The sequence below is a fragment of the Plecotus auritus genome, assembly GCF_963455305.1.
Source record: "Plecotus auritus genome assembly, chromosome: 1".
NCBI classification, from domain to species: Eukaryota; Metazoa; Chordata; class Mammalia; order Chiroptera; family Vespertilionidae; genus Plecotus; species Plecotus auritus.
The window spans coordinates 189,004,482-189,023,741 of NC_137770.1; the positions used below are offsets into that span (position 1 = coordinate 189,004,482).

The 19,260-nt window shown below is 42.7% G+C and overlaps 1 protein-coding gene across 1 annotated transcript; it reads left to right on the forward strand.

Annotated features, from left to right (window-relative positions):
- Positions 1-293: 293 nt before the first annotated feature.
- LOC308245744 (uncharacterized protein C4orf36) lies at positions 294-2,952 on the forward strand (the record flags this gene model as incomplete). The annotated part of the gene is made up of 3 exons (XM_080663475.1): positions 294-355; positions 2,441-2,595; positions 2,819-2,952. 3 exons carry the CDS (start codon positions 294-296, stop codon positions 2,950-2,952), a joined length of 351 nt encoding a protein of 116 aa, XP_080519601.1.
- Between the last annotated feature and the right edge of the window lie 16,308 nt (positions 2,953-19,260).

Below are 19,260 nucleotides of genomic sequence, written 5' to 3' on the forward strand. Positions count from 1 at the left end.
CTGTCCACCTGGCATTTTCTCCTTACACGACAAGAAGTGATGACACAAGTTCCTGGAGCATAAAGAACACCGTTCTACCTTAGGAGTTCGGCTTCACTGAACATTTTATTAGGGGCGTTCTGGCAGTCAGGAATGCTTTTTCTGAATCTTTTTATTATTTGAACATTAAAAAATAGTCAAGTGAAAGCCATTCATTAGGTGTGTTGCAATCGTTTCAGGCCAAGTGAGCAGAACATCCGCGTCATTACCACAAAAGGCACCTGTGTTGGGAAATTAGGCTCTAATAGTTGACCATGGCTTACGGCCTGCCAAGAAAGAACACAGTGAAAAACATTCTGCGGGGCAGTTTCACAGTGTAAGTATTTTTATGAGGGTAAGCATTGACTTGGGGTTGGGGTTGTGTGCCCTTGCTAAATAAAAATACTGGACACCCTTATGTTCCCCAGGAAATAGATACTAGCTTGTATGAGGCATTTTCGGGTGTCTGGATACTGTTCTTTTTTTTTTTTTTTAAGGGAACTGCTTTGACAGGAGTTTATAAATGATATTACTTGATCTTTTAAAAAATTATTTATAGTTTAAAGTATTACATATACTTTCCCCCCCATTACCCGGTCCAGGTCCCCCTCCCCCGCACCAGGCCCTCACCACCCCATTGTCTGTGTCCAGGGCCATGCATATATGCATACAAGGTTCTTGGCTGATTACCTCCAACCTACACACCCTCCTCTGCCTTCCCTCTGAGTTTCCCACTCTGTTCCATGGTTGTTACTTGATCTTTACAACAAAAGAACACTTTCAAATAAGAAAACTGAGGTTCGGAAAAATGGTTGGATCCAAGGGACAGGGTTAGAAGTCTCCTTACTCTAAAGCTTTCTGCTGTTGCCCACCACCCTAAAAAAACCTCTGCAGATAAGTGCTAGAATTTGTCTGTTGTACAAGATACACATACACATACACACATATATTCACACACCTGTCCTTATACATGGGATTATATTGAACTTTGCTCCCTACCCCACTAGATCTTGTAAAGCTCAGTGATTAAGAGCACAGATTCTAAAGACTGACTTCCCTTGTTCAAATTCCAGCTCATGACCTACAGCCTTATGACCCTGGGCAAGTCATTCTCTGTTCTTGTTCCCTAATCTGTAAAATGAGGATAATAACAGCACCTGCCTATTTAGTAGGGTTACTCTGGTAATTAAATGAGTTCATATGTGTAAACTGATTTAAACAATGCCTAGCTTGTAGTAAGTGCTAGATACATGTTAGCTGATTTATTACTTATTTTTCCAAATCAGCATATAAGGATAAACCTTACTCTTTCACTACATGTATGTACCACATTACATGTTTGTTAACCAGGCTCATTGATAGACATTAAAGCTATTTCTGTGTTGTTGTTTTTGTTGACAAACTGTGTGTCAGTGAGCACTCTTGTAGATGTCTTAGTGCACTTGTTCAAGTCCATCTATAACAATTGCAGACTTCAAGTCACTCGTTAAAGTTAGATGGTAAAGTAGCAAGGAAGCTGGAGGTGGAAAACCAAAGCAGGGCAGGTGTGTAATGCCCTCCCTCCCCTCCCTCCCCTCCCTCCCCTCCCTCCCACCAGAGCAGGTGGGTCCCCTTCCTCATGCATATAAGCTTACATTGACTGTAGATGAGAAACAGCTCCTTGCCTGTTGCTGATATTTTACAATTCCTAAGTAGAATACATAAAACAATTCAGTTAAAGTTCATAGTGATTATTTTAAGTATCATAGTTTAGGGTTTCATCTCCTCCAGTTTTCTAAGGATTCTCTTGGTACTGGTGCTTCAAAATAAATATACCTAGGCTAGGTACCAGCTCTGGTTCTTAATTAATGAACTAATGCAGTGGTCGGCAAACTGCGGCTCGTGAGCCGTGGTTTGCCCCTCTGTTGACTAATAAGTTTGCCGACCACTGAACTAGTGAGTCTCAATTTCCCTGTCTACCTGTGTAGTGGCCGTAGGATTAAAATAAGATCACACACTCAAAGTCTCCGTCAATGCCAAGCACCCTGTTCAGTGTATGACTATTCCCTCTGTTCCTCCCCTAATGTGGCCATATTTCTGATCAGCCATAAAAGACTACATCCTTTTAAAAGACATGGGATTGCCTCCAGGGAGATTGGATTGCCTCCAGGGAGGCTGTATTGTTAATAAAAGTTCCTGTCATTATAATTTATGGAAAATTTTCAATAAATCTTTACATTATTTAAAAATATAAAGATATCAATATAAAGCTCCTTCTCCTGGCTAGATTTGCAAGTCTGGAAAATCCTGAGTCCCCCCCGCCCAGTAAACCAAAATGTATAGTGGAAATAAAAAACTGAGAATTAATTAGATGTCTTCTATATATCCCATAGTAGATGCTTAATAAATGTTTGTTGAGTGAATTAATGAATTTTTACTCCAGACAGCAACCTTGGGATCTTGCACTGCTTACAGAGACCTGGTACACAAAACTAAGCAAAATCAAATTTCCTTTCTTGGAAGAAATTACATATGGTGGTCCTGTATACCTCAAAAAGTCTAAAATCAAGAAGGACCTTCTGCTTCCTTCTGCAGAAGGTATGTTCAATAAGAACTACTTTAATAAATGGCAAATTTTGACTTTTGCGTATTATCAGATGTTTAAATATGTTCATTTGCACCTATTCCCCTCTCTATATGTGTAGCCCTCTCTTCTTGTTTAGTATTCAAGAATGTGAATTGTGCTGGATGATACTCAGTTTTGACAAACTATACCTGATAAAAACTGTCATTGGATTGCTTCATGTATTTTATTTTTTAGATGTCAAAATTGAAAGGGATTTTGAAATGAAGCGCTTAAATAACCTGAAATGTCAGGAAAACGCAGAAAAGGAAATTCAGCTTGCCTTAAGGGAAAAGCAGTTTGGTTTGAGAAGACCTCTTCCACCTAAGTGACAATCGCTCGAAATCGAATCTGTGCTTTCTGTGTCTGATGGGGGACGGAGGGCTGTAGCCTTCCACTGTGTGAACTTCCATGCGGGCATCTGAATGCCGCTGTGGATGAGCCAGCTCAGGTGGGTTAGTGGACAGCTCTGATAGACCTCCTGGGTTCCTGCCACCACTTGTCCCATTGTATTGCAAGCAACAGCATGGTAAGTAGTTGAAAAATGCATCTTGAATAGAGTCATTTGTGTTGTGCATTTTGATTTTTGTAAATTTGCTCAAAGGGAAGAGGAAACTCCTTGTCGATACATTATTTTGAAGAACATTTAAATTTTGCATTTATGAGATCCTAAGGAAGCACCAAAAAGGATATATGTGTGTGTGTGTGTACATATATATATATATATATATATATATATATATATATATATACTGATTTTGAGAGAGAGAGAGGGAGAGAAAGAAAATCAATGTGAAAGTAGAACATCAATCAGCTGCCCAGAGGAAGAAATCCTTTTAAAAATGATAAACTGAGCCGAAACCGGTTTGGCTCAGTGGATAGAGCATCGGCCTGTGGACTCAAGGGTCCCGGGTTCGATTCCGGTCAAGGGCATGTACCGTGGTTGCAGGCACATCCCCAGTGGGAGGTGTGCAGAGGGCAGCTGATGGATGTTTCTCTCTCATCGATGTTTCTAGATCTCTATCCCTCTCCCTTCCTCTCTGTAAAATATCAATAAAATATATTTAAAAAAAATGATAAACTGAAAACTTTTGTTTGGTTAAGAAAATTTGTCATTTCTTTTTAGTAGCTCCCCAGTTCCCAATTTTCAGCGAAATTTCATTATTATTCTCACGCAGTACTTTAAAGTAGCAAGTAGAACTTGCTTAGGTTTTGTTCTCCTAAAAAATGGTCTTTTTCCTTCTGCCTAATTTCATATTGTGTCTCTGGAGCATGCAGAACACATATGTTAACGTGATGTGAAAAGACAAAGACCTTATTATGAGGAAAACTTTTTAAAAAAAATATATTTTATTGATTTTTTTACAGAGAGGAAGGGAGAGGGATAGAGAGTTAGAAACATCGATGAAAGAGAAACATCGATCAGCTGCCTCCTGCACACTCCCCACTGGGGATGTGCCCACAACCAAGGTACATGCCCCTGACTGGAATCGAACCTGGGACCCTTGAGTCCGCAGGCCAACGCTCTATCCACTGAGCCAAACCTGTTAGGGCATGAGGAAAACTCTTATTTGTACAGAGTAGCTGGAGAATAAGGAATGATTGACTGCAAAGAATTGGATTTGCATGAACCAATTTTCCTAGCATTTGAATTCAATAAAGCACACTTGGATGTAATAGTTAAACTTAAGTATGATTTAGTGTTAGATGATTCAGTAGGCATTTTAGGTGCTTCTGGTACCTTAACTTCATCATGAAAGGCGTTGTGGCATAGTATTTAAGAGTACATACTTTAGACCTGGCCATCTGCTTTCTTACTTATGTTAGCACTTCGAGGCCTATCTGAATGCCTAACTCATGTAGGCACTCAATATGCATGTATTGATTATTGATTGAAAATTTCCACATGATCAAAAGTTCATAAGAGGAAGTACATATGGAAATGGTATGTATGTGTGGTGATGGTGGAGGAAAGAATAGAAGCAAAATGCTATCTTCTATACAGGGAAGTCAACAGATTATGCCTAAAAAGGAAAATCAAGAAGTAGCAGTACCAAAGTGTGACTTAGAGACATGGAGGTAAAGAACAAAATAAAGAGGTGAAATTAGTTGCCTCTGCAGAGGTGAAAATGAGTGGCAGCGGTACACAGAACTACAGTTTTTAAACACAAATATTTAGTTTACCCTTTAATATACATTTACAACTGATCATTTTTAAAAAGGGAAACAAAGTGAGTTCCACTGAAATTAAGAAATTTCTCAAGGATACACATGAACCAGGACATCAGGAGAAGTGGGGAGAGGACTAGAACTCAGAACCATGAACTGAAACCTAGAGTTTTCTTTCTACTACTGTCTTACGCAAATGTGCTTTTTAATAAATTAAGACAATAGCCCTGCTGGCGTGGCTCAGTGGTTGAGTGTCGACCTATGAACCAGGAGGTCATGGTTCGGTTCCTGGTCAGGGCACATGCCTGGGTTGTAGGCTTGATCTCCAGTGTGGGGTGTGCAGGAGGCAGCCGATCAAATGTTTCTCATCATTGATGTTTCTATCTCTCTCTCTCCCTTCCTCTCTCTGAAATCAATAAAAACATATTTTTTATAAAAGGTAATAGCAACAATGCTAGATCCCTGTGAGGTCAAAGTCCAACCTTTTCCCAAAACCCATGCTATTAAGCCACCTGCTTGGTCCACCTCTGGCCTGGCTGCTTGTACAGCCTATTGAGAAAGCTGATATTGGAGAATGTGGCTGGTATGGAGCTGGTAGGCCCTATTCTAAAGTTTGAAATGTGTTGGGTTTCCCCCTCTAATCACTGGCATGCCTGGGCCACAGCAAGCCTTCTTAGTAGCAGGGTAATTTCCAGGAAGTGTTCTGTGTGCTGAGTTAAGAACACTTGGTTTATATAGGATGTCAGCTCCTGAGAGGAAGAAAGGAGGAAGGAATCAAGCCACATGTGTTCACTTTCTCTTTCCAAACCTATCAATCAGCTCACTTCCCTTGGTGTGGAGTGAGCAAGGGGGCACAAGGAGGCCAGGGGTGTCATGCTGTTGGAACACTTCACACGGCAGGAAACACCCACCCTAGGGAAGCGTTCCTTCTCAACACCTTTATGGGTGATGACACACAAGGCATAAAGATCCTCTTGAGAAGGAATAAGAAAAAAGATGGCCAGGTGAAATTCAGGAGGTAAGATGGAAGGACATTTCTTTTTATTCCCTCATTGACTCACTCTAGACCCCTGGACTTTGGTCTGTATATTTGGACATTTCCTACTCTGGGTGGTCTTTGTGTGATGATGTATTGAGGCCATTGTTAAATCTTTTGTGATTTTAGGAGAGTGGCTCTCAGATCTGTCGAGGCCCACAACATTTTAGATCCCCTACAATTCGGTATAAGAAACCCTGAGAGCCCCACGTTCCTTCCATAAAGAGGGAACTGACATGTACTGAGTGTATCCTATGTGCCAGGGACTGCTCTATATGGCACATGTGGAAAAGTGTAATATTCCTATGGCATGCTGGAGTAAATAGGAATGAGGATGCTCAAGGCCAGAGGTGACTGGCCCCGGGCTCTGAAAAACCAACCCAAAGGCTGAGGGATCACCTCCTTGGCATACTCATCCCTCATGCACAGCACAACATTGTTTTGGCTTTGCATATCACTCACTGAATAATTTTTTAAACATTTATTTATTTTTAAATATTTTTATTGATTTCAGAAGGGAAGGGGAGAGAGACATTGATTGGCTGCCTCCTGCACACCCTACACTGGGGACTGAGCCCGCAATGCGGGCATGTGCCCTGACCGGGAATCAAACTGTGACCTCTTGGTTCATAGATCAATGCTCAACCACTGAGCAACACCGGCTGGTCTCTCCAGATAATTTCTGATTGGTAGTTCATTTAGTTACAGTTCATTTCAACAAGAATTTATTTGGTTCTGATAATCTGTCAGCAGTGCTTGGTGCTGGGATCTAAAGATGATCAATGGACCCAGTTCTATTCATTTTTTAATGATAAGTCTTTATGTTATTTCCAGATTTCAACATTACAATGCTTCTGTGAACATGCTTAAACAAGTCTCTTTAAGCACATTGTGTAGGACTTTCAATTCAGACTCTAGGCCTATAATATGAATTTCTGTGTCAGAGAATACGTATTTTAGTTCTACAAATAATGCCAAATTGTTCCCCAAAGTGGCTGTACCAATGCTTCTTCCAGTGGTTTATGAGTATATTGCACATTAGCTTTTTGTTTGTTCATTTTTGAGCTGCCCAGAATCTAATCTAATTTCTGTGGTTTTGTGAGCTGAAAAGCCAGATTTTTGCTCTGCCTGATCCTCAAAGCCTGGGCACAAGTCCGTGGTCAAAGCATGCCAACTGGCTGCTTCCTCCTGGGACTTGGACTCTGGCGTGAGACATAGGAGCCAAGCTGTTTGGCATTCATTTCAGTGATAATGGCCATGGTGTCCAGCTCCCAGTTGCAGGGGTGGAAGTAACATCAACAGTGGTGTCAAGTGCATCTTAATAGACCCTTCCCATGACAAGATGTTAGCTGTGATTCCGGGTTTCCTGGAGTCCCCAGGCCTACCTGTGTTCTGAACCTTATTCTCTAGCCTTTTTATTCATACAGGTCATACTGGGAGCTCTCCGATAGCCATCCAATGACTTCCAATTCTCCTGTTAAAATTGAGTGCACTTTTCATACTGTCAATCACAACACTCTGGAGGGCCATGAAATCTATTTTGTGAGTCTAACATTTAAAAAATGAAATAATATAGAATTAAAACATCAGAGTTCATGACTATTGTAAGGGTAAGGATTGTTTCATGAAACACACACACACATATAAACATACATAGATATAAGCATATGTGTGCCAGATTGCTAGGTAAAATGCTTTTCTTATTTTAGATCTGGTTCAAACATTTGAAAAGTGGCAATACAGTGTTTAAGAACATGGGCTCTGCAATTAGACTGTTTGCATTCCAGGCCTACTTGCCAGCCATAAAACCCTGAGCAAGCTACTTTAGCTCTTTGCACCTTGCCTTTCTCATTTGTAACATGACAATATGTGGAGACTGCTGGTTTTCTACCAAAATTCTTTCCCCCTTCTTTTCCCCCCGCCTTTCTTTTATAGGTACAGTGTTCGTCTTAGTCAGTTCATGCTGCTATAAAAGAATACCAAAGACTGGGTGGTTTAAATAACAAACATTTATTTCTCACAGTTTCGGAGGCTTGAAGTCCAAGTCAGTGTCAGGCTCTTGGTGAGGGCTCTCTTGCTGGTTTAAAGACTATCACCTTCTTGCTGTGTTCTCACATGGCAGGGAGGGAGGGAGGGAGGGAGGGAGAGAGAGAGAGAGAGAGAGAGAGAGAGAGAGAGAGAGAGAGAGAGAGAGATCATCTCTCTTTTTTTCTTTTTATAAGGGCACCAATTCCACTCATGAGGGCTCCACCCTCATGACCTACTGGTAAATACCTCCCCAAAGGCCCACCTCCAAATTCCATCACATTGGGGATTAGGACTTCAACATTAATTTTGGGAGGACACAAACATCCAGTTCATAGTAGTGTTGTAGCTGAGCACATGATTCTGCAGGGCACATTTGTTACTTGACTTATAATTAAGTGTGTCTAAGTTCTTGCCAATGGAATGTATAGCAGTGATGTGTACCACTTTCAAATCTGAACCCTAAAAGGCATTGTGTATACCTCCTCCATTACCTTTTACTGGTGGATGGAACCCTGATGTGTTGGTCATCCAGCTTGACCACATAAACAGTAATAACCTAGAACATGAGAGAGTGATGGTGGAACAAGACAGAAGGGGCCTGGATCCTTGAATACCTGTGTGGACTTTCCCCAACCTGGACAACTTATATCAAGACTATTGAATATGAGAAAAATGTCTTTGTTTTCTAAGCCACGACATTGTGGGATCTCTTTATTACATTAATTTCATCTTTATCCTAACATATACTACCTCATAGAGCTGTTGAGGCTTATCCCAGAAATTCCTGGTGTTTAATTAGTACTAATTAAAACATGCCACTTAATAGTGTTTTTGAAATCAGAAACCCTAATTGGAGGAAGGTGGTCTAAAGGTACAAACTTCCAGTTATAGGGTAAATAAGTTACTGGGGATATACGCACAGCAGGACGACTATAGCTAACCCTGATACATGATCTATGGGAAAGTTATTAAAAGCGTAAATCCCGAGAGTTCTTATCACAGGGAGAAAATTTTTTTCCTTTTTCTTTTCTTTTCCTATTATTGTATCTATATGAAAAGGTGGGTGTTAGCTGAACCTATTGCGGTAATTATTTCACATCATATGTACACCAAATCATCATGCTGTACACCTTAAATTTGTACAGTAGTATATGTCAGTTATTTTTCAATAAAAATGAACAAAATAAAGAATGTTAAAAAAAACACCTTGACTAGTAAAATGAGGGATTAGTTTAGCTAAGTGGTTCTCTATAAGGAATGATTTTTGCCTCTCCCCACCCCCTCATTTGGAAATGTTTTGGTTATCTTAACTTTGTGGTATCATAAAGGCACCTAGTGGGTAGAATCCAGTGATGCTGCTAAATATACTATAATACACTGGACAGTCCTGCACAACAAAGAGTTTTCCAGCTCCAACAAAGCCAAGGTTGCCTGGCCCATGTGGCTCAGTGGTTGAGTGTCAATCTATGAAACAGGAGGTCACGGTTTGATTCCTGGTCAGAGCTCATGCCCGGGTTAGGGCCTGGATCCCCAGTAGGGAGCGCGCAGGAGGCAGCCAATCAATGATTCTCATCATTGAAGTTTCAATCTCTCCCTCTCTCTTCCTCTCTGAAGTCAATTAAAAAATAAAATAAAATAATGCCAAGGCTGAGAAACCCTGATTTAACTGATTGGCTTAAGCTACTCAGAACACATTGCTAAAACAGAAGGTTAGGTCTCATTGCATGGCTGAGAATCATGGGATGGGGCATTTCCCCAAAAGAAATGCAGACTATTTTTACCATGACAAGAGGAAAACGAATGCTGGGGAGCAATGAACAGATTTCTCCAGTACCCTTTTGGCTACTCATATTCACTCACACCCTTCTTTCCATATACGTAAACCCACTCACTGATTCCTCAAAATTGTATCTAGCTACTGCATCAGGTCCAAGACCAGGATTGCAGGGTGATACATAGACCTTGTCTTTATTCTGGATCTTGCAACTAATGGTTAAATAATATGCCATTAACCCTAACACAATTGATGTACCATGACAGAGAGAGAACAGGATAGATATATACAATGAAAAGATTGGGCCTTTAGTCTTGCATATGATCTTGGGCCACAAAGCTGGCAATTTCTTCCTTGATTTTCAGGGGTAGAGAACGGTTGCTGAATCTACTCAAACTTCACTGAGCCATCAATCCACCATTATGGAGCCCAAGGTGAAATCCAATTTTTGTTTGCTTCACTTGGGAGACAAAGGGATAGGAACAAAACAATAGGGGCGTTGACAAAGAGGTTTAGAGATGTTTTCATTGTCCCTCAGCATGGGCATAATCTATGAAAAGAGCCTCGTGACCTTGGCTTACTTTATTGGTAATTATGGGCAAAATCTATTATTCTTTTTTTTTATTATTATTCTTAATAGATCCCTAAAGAAGGAAAAAGTTGCTAATGTACCAGAGTCTAAGGCTTTCTTTTGGAATTTTCTACTAATAGGCTCTTACTCTCCTCTCACTTTCAGTCCGTCTTCGAATCATCTTCCTTCACCCTAAAGACCTGCGTTTCACTTTGAATTCTTCACAGCATTGGAATGTAGGTGTGATCTCCTTCCTGGATGTCAACTGCAGGTGTCATTTCTTTTCTACGTCAAATCAACTCTCTGTCAAACAACTTCCAAGTACCAGAAGCAGGCTCCCTCGCTCCTTCTTTTAGACATTGCTCACCTGATGGGTATGTCCTGTTGGAATTTAGTCTCGTGCTCTCATCAAGTATGTAGAGCAAGTAAGATAGAGATAAGCTGACCCCAATAAATGGCCAAACATTTCCTGGGCTGCATTGCCTGCACCAACTCCTTTCCCAGATCTGTCGCACCGAGGCTCCAGTGTTCCCAGGTGAGTGACTGTCAGGGTTCTAGCACTGTAGTCGAACAATATTGAAATTACTTTACAAAAGTAGTGGAAATAGCTGACATCATTTTCTTCAAGAGGAGGGTTATTTCCTAATGGTGGTTTTCTTTGATCATGGAATCACATGACTGTTTTAGTATTTGAAAGAAATTTCTAAGTTTTACTAATAAAAAGCTTTGAAAAAATACAAAAATTGGAAACAGGAGCAAAGGAGAATTTATTTATTTATTTTTGATACTTACATTGTTACTTTTTTGGGTTAGGTGAAGACGTTATTAATGATAATAACCAACAATAGCTAATATTTATCGAGCACTTCAAATGTCCCAGGCATGGTAGCTAGAAAAGGTCAGATGAAAAAGCTTGTACCAGGTGCCTGAGCTCACCAGCGCCCTTTATTTTGATTAATTTTGGCTAATGTACTAGATGCATGTCCTCCTGGCCAAACAGTTGAGGGTGGAGAAAAAATGCTTCTGCCCTTTCGGGCCGTGGCTTTAGGGTTTAACCTCCATTGAAAGTGTATAAGGAAGAGATGAATGGCCACTATATTGAATGGCACCTACATTTCAGTATCTGGTAGGGCATATGAGTTAAGGGTTTAAGTAGGTGAATATTGGTAGGTGATCAGAATGATATACTTAGTTTGGGTAGCAAGAATAATGTTATTATTATTTGTTATTGCTCATGAGTGAAACTCTGGGATTTTTATTATTTTATTTATTCTATTTATTGTTCATATATAGAATAGACTCTGGAGTTGACTCCCACTATGTTGCCTTGTCATTTACTAGCTTAGCCCATGGTAAGTTGTTTAACCTCTATAAGTCTCTCCACTCATGGGTAAATAATTGTAATAATAGTACCTGCAGAGTAGGGTTGTTGAGAGGATTAAACGAGATACCTGTTGGGGAGGAACATAAATCTTTTTCCTCTACCCATTTTGGGTACTCCCCCTGGGATCCTGTCAATTAGAATGAAAGAAGAAGTAATAGGAGAGAAACACAGTTTATTAACATGTGCATTGCACTTACACATGGGAGCACTTAGAGATGAGTAACACTGGGCTTACAGAGAATCTTAACAAAGGAATAATACATTTCTGGAGAAGGGACAAGACAAAGGAAAAGGAGTTTGAATTTCTGCGGGTGGCCGATTGTGGGAAGACAAACGTGTGGGAAGACAAATAGAAAGCTAGATAAGGGCTAGCGTTAGCAAGGTTTACATGTAGATTCCTTTGGTCAGACGGGCCTAGACATGTGCTCCATGATTAACTTCTGTCCTTTCTGGTAGAGAGGGGAGGGGAGACACCTTTAGAAATTTACATCCTGCTTTTTCACAAATAGGAAGAAGGCTGCTTCTCAGTTGCTTTCTGCTGGAAATAATCCATATGCCAAAGAGGCAAGGGACCTATCCCAGGACTTGGTACATTCTTAGAACTCAGTAAATGGCAGTTACTGTTATTATCCTAGAAAACCTGTGTCAGCAATTTGCTGTCATGGATGACAAACCCCATGAACCTCATTTATCATAACTTGTGGATTTTCTTCTCATAATTCTAGAATTTAAACAGGCTATGAGAATTTATGGTTCTAATCTTAATAACATCTCATCTGATGAGCTGAGGCCAAAAAAAGATTGTTGGGAAAAGGACCACAAACACTATTATAAATAGCATGCCACCCAAGCAGGGTGAACAGGCCTTTCCAGTTGGTTTTGTTGACACAGTGCTTCATTTTCCTTCCTTTTATTTTATCCTGAAGGTGGAGCAGGTTCTGTTGCAGGCTAAATTCCCCACCCTTCTCTAGGTCCTTACTTGGCCGGTCAGCCCTTCTCACACCCTTGCATTCCATTTTCTGCAGGTGTCTCTTACCTGGAAGCTTTGGAATTTATTAGGCTACCTTTTGAAAACAGGGGAACAGAGGCAGCAATTGAACCATCTCAGTAGTCTGGCTCCTCATGGAGTCAACAGGTTGTTACCAACATTTAGGGAGATGCATGGAACAACCACAACTTCCTCTATCTTTACTCCTTTTCCTTATAAAATTATTATAAACTAGAGGCCTGGTGCACGAATTTGTGTATGGGTGGGGTCCGGCTGGCCTGCCCTGATGGGGGCCCATCAGGCTGGGCTGGTGGGGGGAGAGGGGCGGTGGGCAGTTGGCTGGCCAGCCCCACCCCTGATAGGGGTGCTGGGGGTCGATCGGGTGTGGGCTGGCCATGGGGGCGGTGGTGGGGGGCGGGGGATGATCAGGGCTGGATCAGGCTGGTTGGTTGCTGTAGTGCACATCATAGCCACCAGTCATTTTGGTCACTCTAGTTGTTCTGCCGTTCCAGTCACTGGGCTTTTATATATACGGATTATTATATGATTACATGATTATAATAAAAATAGTAGATTATAAAAATAGTAAAACACAGACATTTCAAAGATACTAGATCATACAAAAAGTATAAAGAAAAAAAACATTATCCATAGTCTTACATACAGAAGCAATCACTATGACAATTTTGCATCCTTTCCATTTAATCTCTTTCTGTGCTTATTATTTTAACACTAGAGGCCCGGTGCACAAAATTCATGCATGGGTGGGGTCCCTAAGCCTGGCCGGCAATCAGGGCTGATCGGGGCCAGGCCAATCAGGGCTGGACCAGAGAGGAGGCGATGGTTGCTGGGCTGGGTGCAGAAGGAATGGACGCCGGACACCAATGTTGCCATCATTGGCACCCCACCACCACGCAGTTCCCCACCTCCGCCCCACCTCTGCCCCACCTCCGCCCCCCCTCCTTCCCTCGCTGCCATGCCGCCACCGTGGCAGGTGGGTGGCAGGCCGATCGGGGCCTGCCAGCCGGGGAGAGGGACAAGGCACGGGAGGTTGGCCACCGGCCCTGAGGAGGGAGCCAGCCCTTGGCCCCCTGGGAAAGGGGCCACATCCGCCACCACCCACCCCTGGTTCCCTGTCCCAGCCCAGGGCCTAGCCCCAATCAGGGTGATTGGGGCCTGCCTGCTGTGGGGAGAGACTGAGGGAGGTTGGCTGGCCTGGGGAAGTTGGCTGTGGGAACTCACTGACCACCAGGGGGCAGCTTCTGCATTAAGTGTCTGCCCCCTGGTGGTCACTGCGCATCATAGTGACTGGTCATTCTGGTCATTCTGGTTGCTTAGGCTTTTATATATATAGATGGCTAGAAGAATGCTATTTATTTTAAATCTTCACCCGAGGATATGTTTCTACTGATTTTTCAGAGAAAGAGGAAAGAAGAGGGAGAGAGAAAGAACCATCAATGTGAGAGAGAAACATTAGTCAGCTGCCTCCTGTAGGCCCCCTGTCAGGGGATTGAACCAGAAACCTGGGTATGTACCCTGACTGGGAATTAAACCTGAAACCTTTTGGTGCACAGGACAAGGCTCCAACCAGCTGAGCCACACCAGCCAGACCGAGAATTCTATCTATACCATTTGATCTTGATTGTTATTTTTGCTTAAATTTTCTAACATACAATTTCTCTTTGTTAAAATGTTTACATTTTAAATTGCTCCATAATATTTCATTGTATGGTTGTACTATAATTTATTTAAATTTTACTTTGGACATTTAAGTTGTTCCAGTTTTCTGCTTTTATAAATAACTAGAGGACCGGTGCACGAAATTCGTGCATGGGGGGGTTGTGCCCCTCAGTCCAGCCTGCACCCTCTCCAATCTGGGACTCCTTGAGGGATGTCCGACACGTTTAGGCCCGATCCCAGTAGGGATCACCCCTGATTGCCCCTAACCGCTTTTGCCTGCCAGCCTGATCACCCCCTAAACACTCCCCTGCCAGCCTGATTAATGCCTAACTGCTCCTCTGCTAGCCTGTTTGCCTCTAACTACCCTCCCCTGCAGTCCTGGTCACCCCTAACTGCCCTCCCCTGCAGGCCTGGTCCCCCCGAACTGCTCTCCCCTGCAGGCCTGGGTCTCCCCCAACTGCCCTTCCCTGCAGGCCCTGTTGCCCCCAACTTCCCTCCTCTGCCAGCCTGGTCACCCCTAACTGCCCTCCCCTGCAGGCTTGATTGCCCCCAACGGCCCTCCCTTGCAAGCCTGGTTCCTCCCAACTGCCCTCCCCTGCCAGCTATCTTGTGGTGGCCATCTTGTGTCCACATGGGGGTAGTCATCTTTGACCACATGGGGCAGCCATATTGTGTATTGGAGTGATGGGCAATTTGCATATTATCCTTTTATTATATAGGATTAGATAGGATAAAGGCCTGGTGTACGGATGGGGGCCAGCTGGTTTGCCCTGAAGGGTGTCCCAGATCAGGGTGGGGGTTCCCTTGGGGTGTGGGGCGGCCTAGGCGAGGGGCCTGTGGTGGTTTGCAGGCCGGCCACGCCCCCTGGCAACCCAAGTGGAGGCACTGGTATCTGGGATTTATTTATCTTCTATAATTTAAACTTTGTAGCCTTAAGCAGAGGCCAAGGCAGGCCAGGGCTGCGGAAACTTGGCTTCCTCCATCACCGGGGGCAACTCAAGCCTCCTGCTCTCTCCAGCTCTGGGGCTGCTGACATTTTTGTTGGAATTTATTTATCTTTTATAATTGAAACTTTGTAGCCTTAAGTGGAGACCTGGGCCGGCCAGGGTGTGCAGAAAGTTTGGCTTTGTCCATTGCTGGGGAAACCCAAGCCTCCTGCTTTCTCCGTGGCTGCAGCCATCTTGGTTGGGTTAATTTGCATACTCGCTCCTGATTGGCTAGTGGGCATGTGGGTGTAGTGGAGGTATGGTCAATTTGCATATTACTCTTTTATTAGATAGGATACTGCTATTATAAATAAGACTGTACTTATAAATAGCAATGCCTTTATAAATAGGAACATCTGCCCCAAATAATAATACATTTTAAAAAATATATATTTTATTGATTTTTTACAGAAAGGAGGGGAGAGGGATAGAGAGTTAGAAACATTGATGAGAGAAAAACATCAATCAGCTGCCTCCTGCACACTACCTATTGGGGATGTGCCCGCAACTAAGGTACATGCCCTTGACTGGAATCGAACCTGGGACCTTTCAGTCTGCAGGCTGACACTCTATCCACTAAGCCAAACCGGTTCAGGCTAATAATACATTTTTTGCCAGTATTGCAGCTTATTTACTAAGACAGCTTCTTGGGCTTATTGTGACAAGGTCATTAGTACATATTGGCAAATTTTTCCAGAAAGGTTGTGTGAATTTTTGATCTTACCTGCAGTGTATGAGAATGTGTCTTTCACTCAACTCTTGTCAGTAAGGGATATTTATCTTAAATTTGTTTTTCTTTCTGATAGGCAACATATTTTAATGCACTTTAAAAAATGACTAGTGATATTGATTCCTCTGCCTGTTAATGATTTTGTGAATTTTCTTTCAATTATTGGTCTCTCTCTTTTTTTTCTGTGAGGTGATAGTGGTTTTTGTTTTTTGAAGTTTTTTTTTTTTAAATACAGAATTATGCTTTTTACCGTGCGATGTCTGAGTAAACTGGCTGCTTCCGCGTCCTTATGACCAATTTCTTTAAACTTGTTTTGGAACCCAGCCTATAGGCTATTTTATGCCCTTCAAGCTTTTAGAAATTCCCCCTTGCGGTAATTTTCAGTTTGGAGAACAACTCCGCAGCCATATTTGATTACCTTTCCTTTTCGTGCTTTCCCTTCAGCATTCACATTTCCAGACTGAAGAGCACAGGCCTTCCCGCTGGTTTTGCTGAAGATTCTCTTTCTCCCCTGATTCTCATTGCAGAGAACAGAAATACATGAAATACTTCCTGTGATTTGTAGAACTGGATCTCAAAATTAAGGTGCATATATGTTGAGCATGTTCAGGTGCCTTATACATTTATGAGCGTATGAGATGAAGTGAAAGATTAGAGGTTGTTTGTTTTCTTTCTTCACCTTTATGCCAAATAGTGTTTTACCTCTGCGTGGTTGTCAGTCTTTTGGCACGATTGTGCTCCAGACTGCTTTCCATTGCTCCCACTTCAGCGTGCTCCAGGGAAATGAGAGCAGGCTGAGCACCACACTGGGATTGCAATCCTGTCGTTATTTTACTTGCTTAGTAACCTTGGACCAATCACACAGCCTCACAAGGCCTTTGTTTCTATCTGTGAAGTGCGGAATTATAGCAAGCACCTCTCAGAATGGATGAGAAGATTCAGTAGGATCCCACGACCCGCCTCTCCAGCTGGGGGTAAGGTTGTACCCCAAGGTATAGGTTTGCTCATATCTTTTTAAATTGTCTAATTAAATTTTGAATTCCTACATGCCAATAAGTTTAGAATCCCCTACTTTAAATATCCTTTACAAATTAAGCAAGAACTCCAGGGGCTTACTCTTCCAAAGGATAATTCTTCCCAATCTCAGATGGAGAGAAACTTGGAAAAGCCTGACCATTCACCTGTAGGCTCCGGTTTCAGCTGCTATTGTTTTCTTAAAAGAAAAAAAAAAAAAAAAAAAAAGTTGATTTTAGAGAGAGAAAGGGTGAGGGAGAAAGCAATAGAAATATCAATGATGAGAGAGAATCATTGATCAGCTGCCTCCTGCCCATAGCAGGAGATCGAGCCCGAAACCTGGGCATGTGGCCTGACCTGGAATCCAACCATGACCTCCTGGTTCATGGGTCAACGCTCAAACACTGAGCCACGCCAGCTGGGCTCAGCTGCTATTTTTTTTATTGGTACTTTTTGGCCCCACCCAGTCAAATGGCCCTTACCGCTGCCTCTGGTCCCAATGCTGGCACACAACATGGTTGCCAGGATGTGGCCTCTTAAGGTTACTTCTCTTCAGGTTACAGCCACTCGGTCATTGTGTGACATCTGGACGGGATCCAGAGGAGCTTGTCACCCGTCCAGACATCCCTTTCATGGTGGGTTATGGGACCTTGGTATCTTTTCCTGCCAATAGGTGTCAGTTGGAACCATCCTAATTCAGTTGAAACATTCTGGTTACAATAAATTTCAAAAGGGTAGTGGCCAAGGTCACATGTCCCTCTAGGAAGCTCCTTCAGTGCAGAGTGCAAATGTAAGCCCCTCCTCCAGCTAACAGTGCTGAGTACCTGCTAGCACATCTCCTGGAGGTGCTGACTCCACTTAAACTTGTAAATTCAAGTGACTCTCCCAGGAACAAAGAAGGTCTGCCAAGGAACTTTTTGACGTTATCCAGAAAGAAATGTCTGATCCCTTCTCTTATTAAATAACCTAATGAAAAAGTTCTTCTTCATCAGACACAGGCACCTATGCATAAAGCACTTAGCATGTTCCTGTCACCCAGTAGGTACCCCCCCAAATTAGTTCTCTCCCTCCTCCCCTCCCCCTTAGCTCTACCACACCTCTGCGTTATTGTAGCTGGGAGCACGGAGCTTTAACCTGTCCCTGAGTGTCCATTTCTCTGCTTGGCTCTGTGTGAACACACCTCAGATGGCTCTGGGTTGCTGCTGATGGGCTCTCCAGGCTGGGCATGAATGCTGGCTTGTTCTTAGCATAAAACAAAAGTTGGTGGCAGCCAGTCATCGCTCTGACCTCTGGTGGCCTCCAGCAGGGTTCCACCTTCAGAGCTGCCTTTCGGGTGTTTTGGCCTAAGGCAGTTATCCTTTCTTCAAATAGATTTTATTTTACATTTGTATTCAACTCATACTTTTTTATACAGTAAACAAGCCCATTTTGTCATGAAGAATTTGCTCATCACACCATGAACAATGCATAGCTAGTCTCCCCTTTAAGCAGGCGGAAGCATTTATAAAGTGCACCTTGTCACCAGCCCTTGCCCCACAAATAACCTCCTGCTCTCTGTGAGAAAGGGCGTGGCCTCTGCGTTTTTTGGAGGTTTAGTTTCACAGACCCATGTTTTCCTTCTCTGGTTTCGCCAGCGGTGCCTGGTTAGAACACACAGAGGGGCCCTGGGCCATTGTGGTCAGAGGCTGACCTCAGCGGCTTCTCAGACTGAGCTCTTGACTGCCTTCCCTCCGTGTTCCCAGGCGTCACCAGCAGGCCCGAGGGTGTGGTATCACAAAGCCACACTATCTTCCGAAAGAAAGTGACAGCTCCCTTGCATTATTTTGGGAACAGAAATGAGTTTCGTTTCATGAGGCATAATCAGGCTTTATATCACATTACTCTTGCAGGCATTTCGTTATTGACTTTAGACACAAACTCTAAGAGAAGTGGAAAGAAGAAAAAGGGAGACTACTTTTAAAGCACTCTTGAAATGATCATTAGTATTTCCTACCATTTCCTTAACTGGCAGCCTTTGGCTTTAATATTTTCAACAGAAATTCTTTGCTAATGCTTTGCTAATGACACAGGGCTTTGGTTTAATTGCCTTTGTTTTTAATTTTTTTTTTTTTCTCCCAGAATTAACCTCTCTCTCTCCGAAAAAATTGCATCCTGGCTCTTTGAAATCCCCATTGAATTTGGAGAAATTACATCTTGGCATCCACCCTCCTTTCCTGGAACACAATGTGATGCTGACGACACAGCCCAATCACTCCACTTGACAATGAGTTTGCTTGTCTC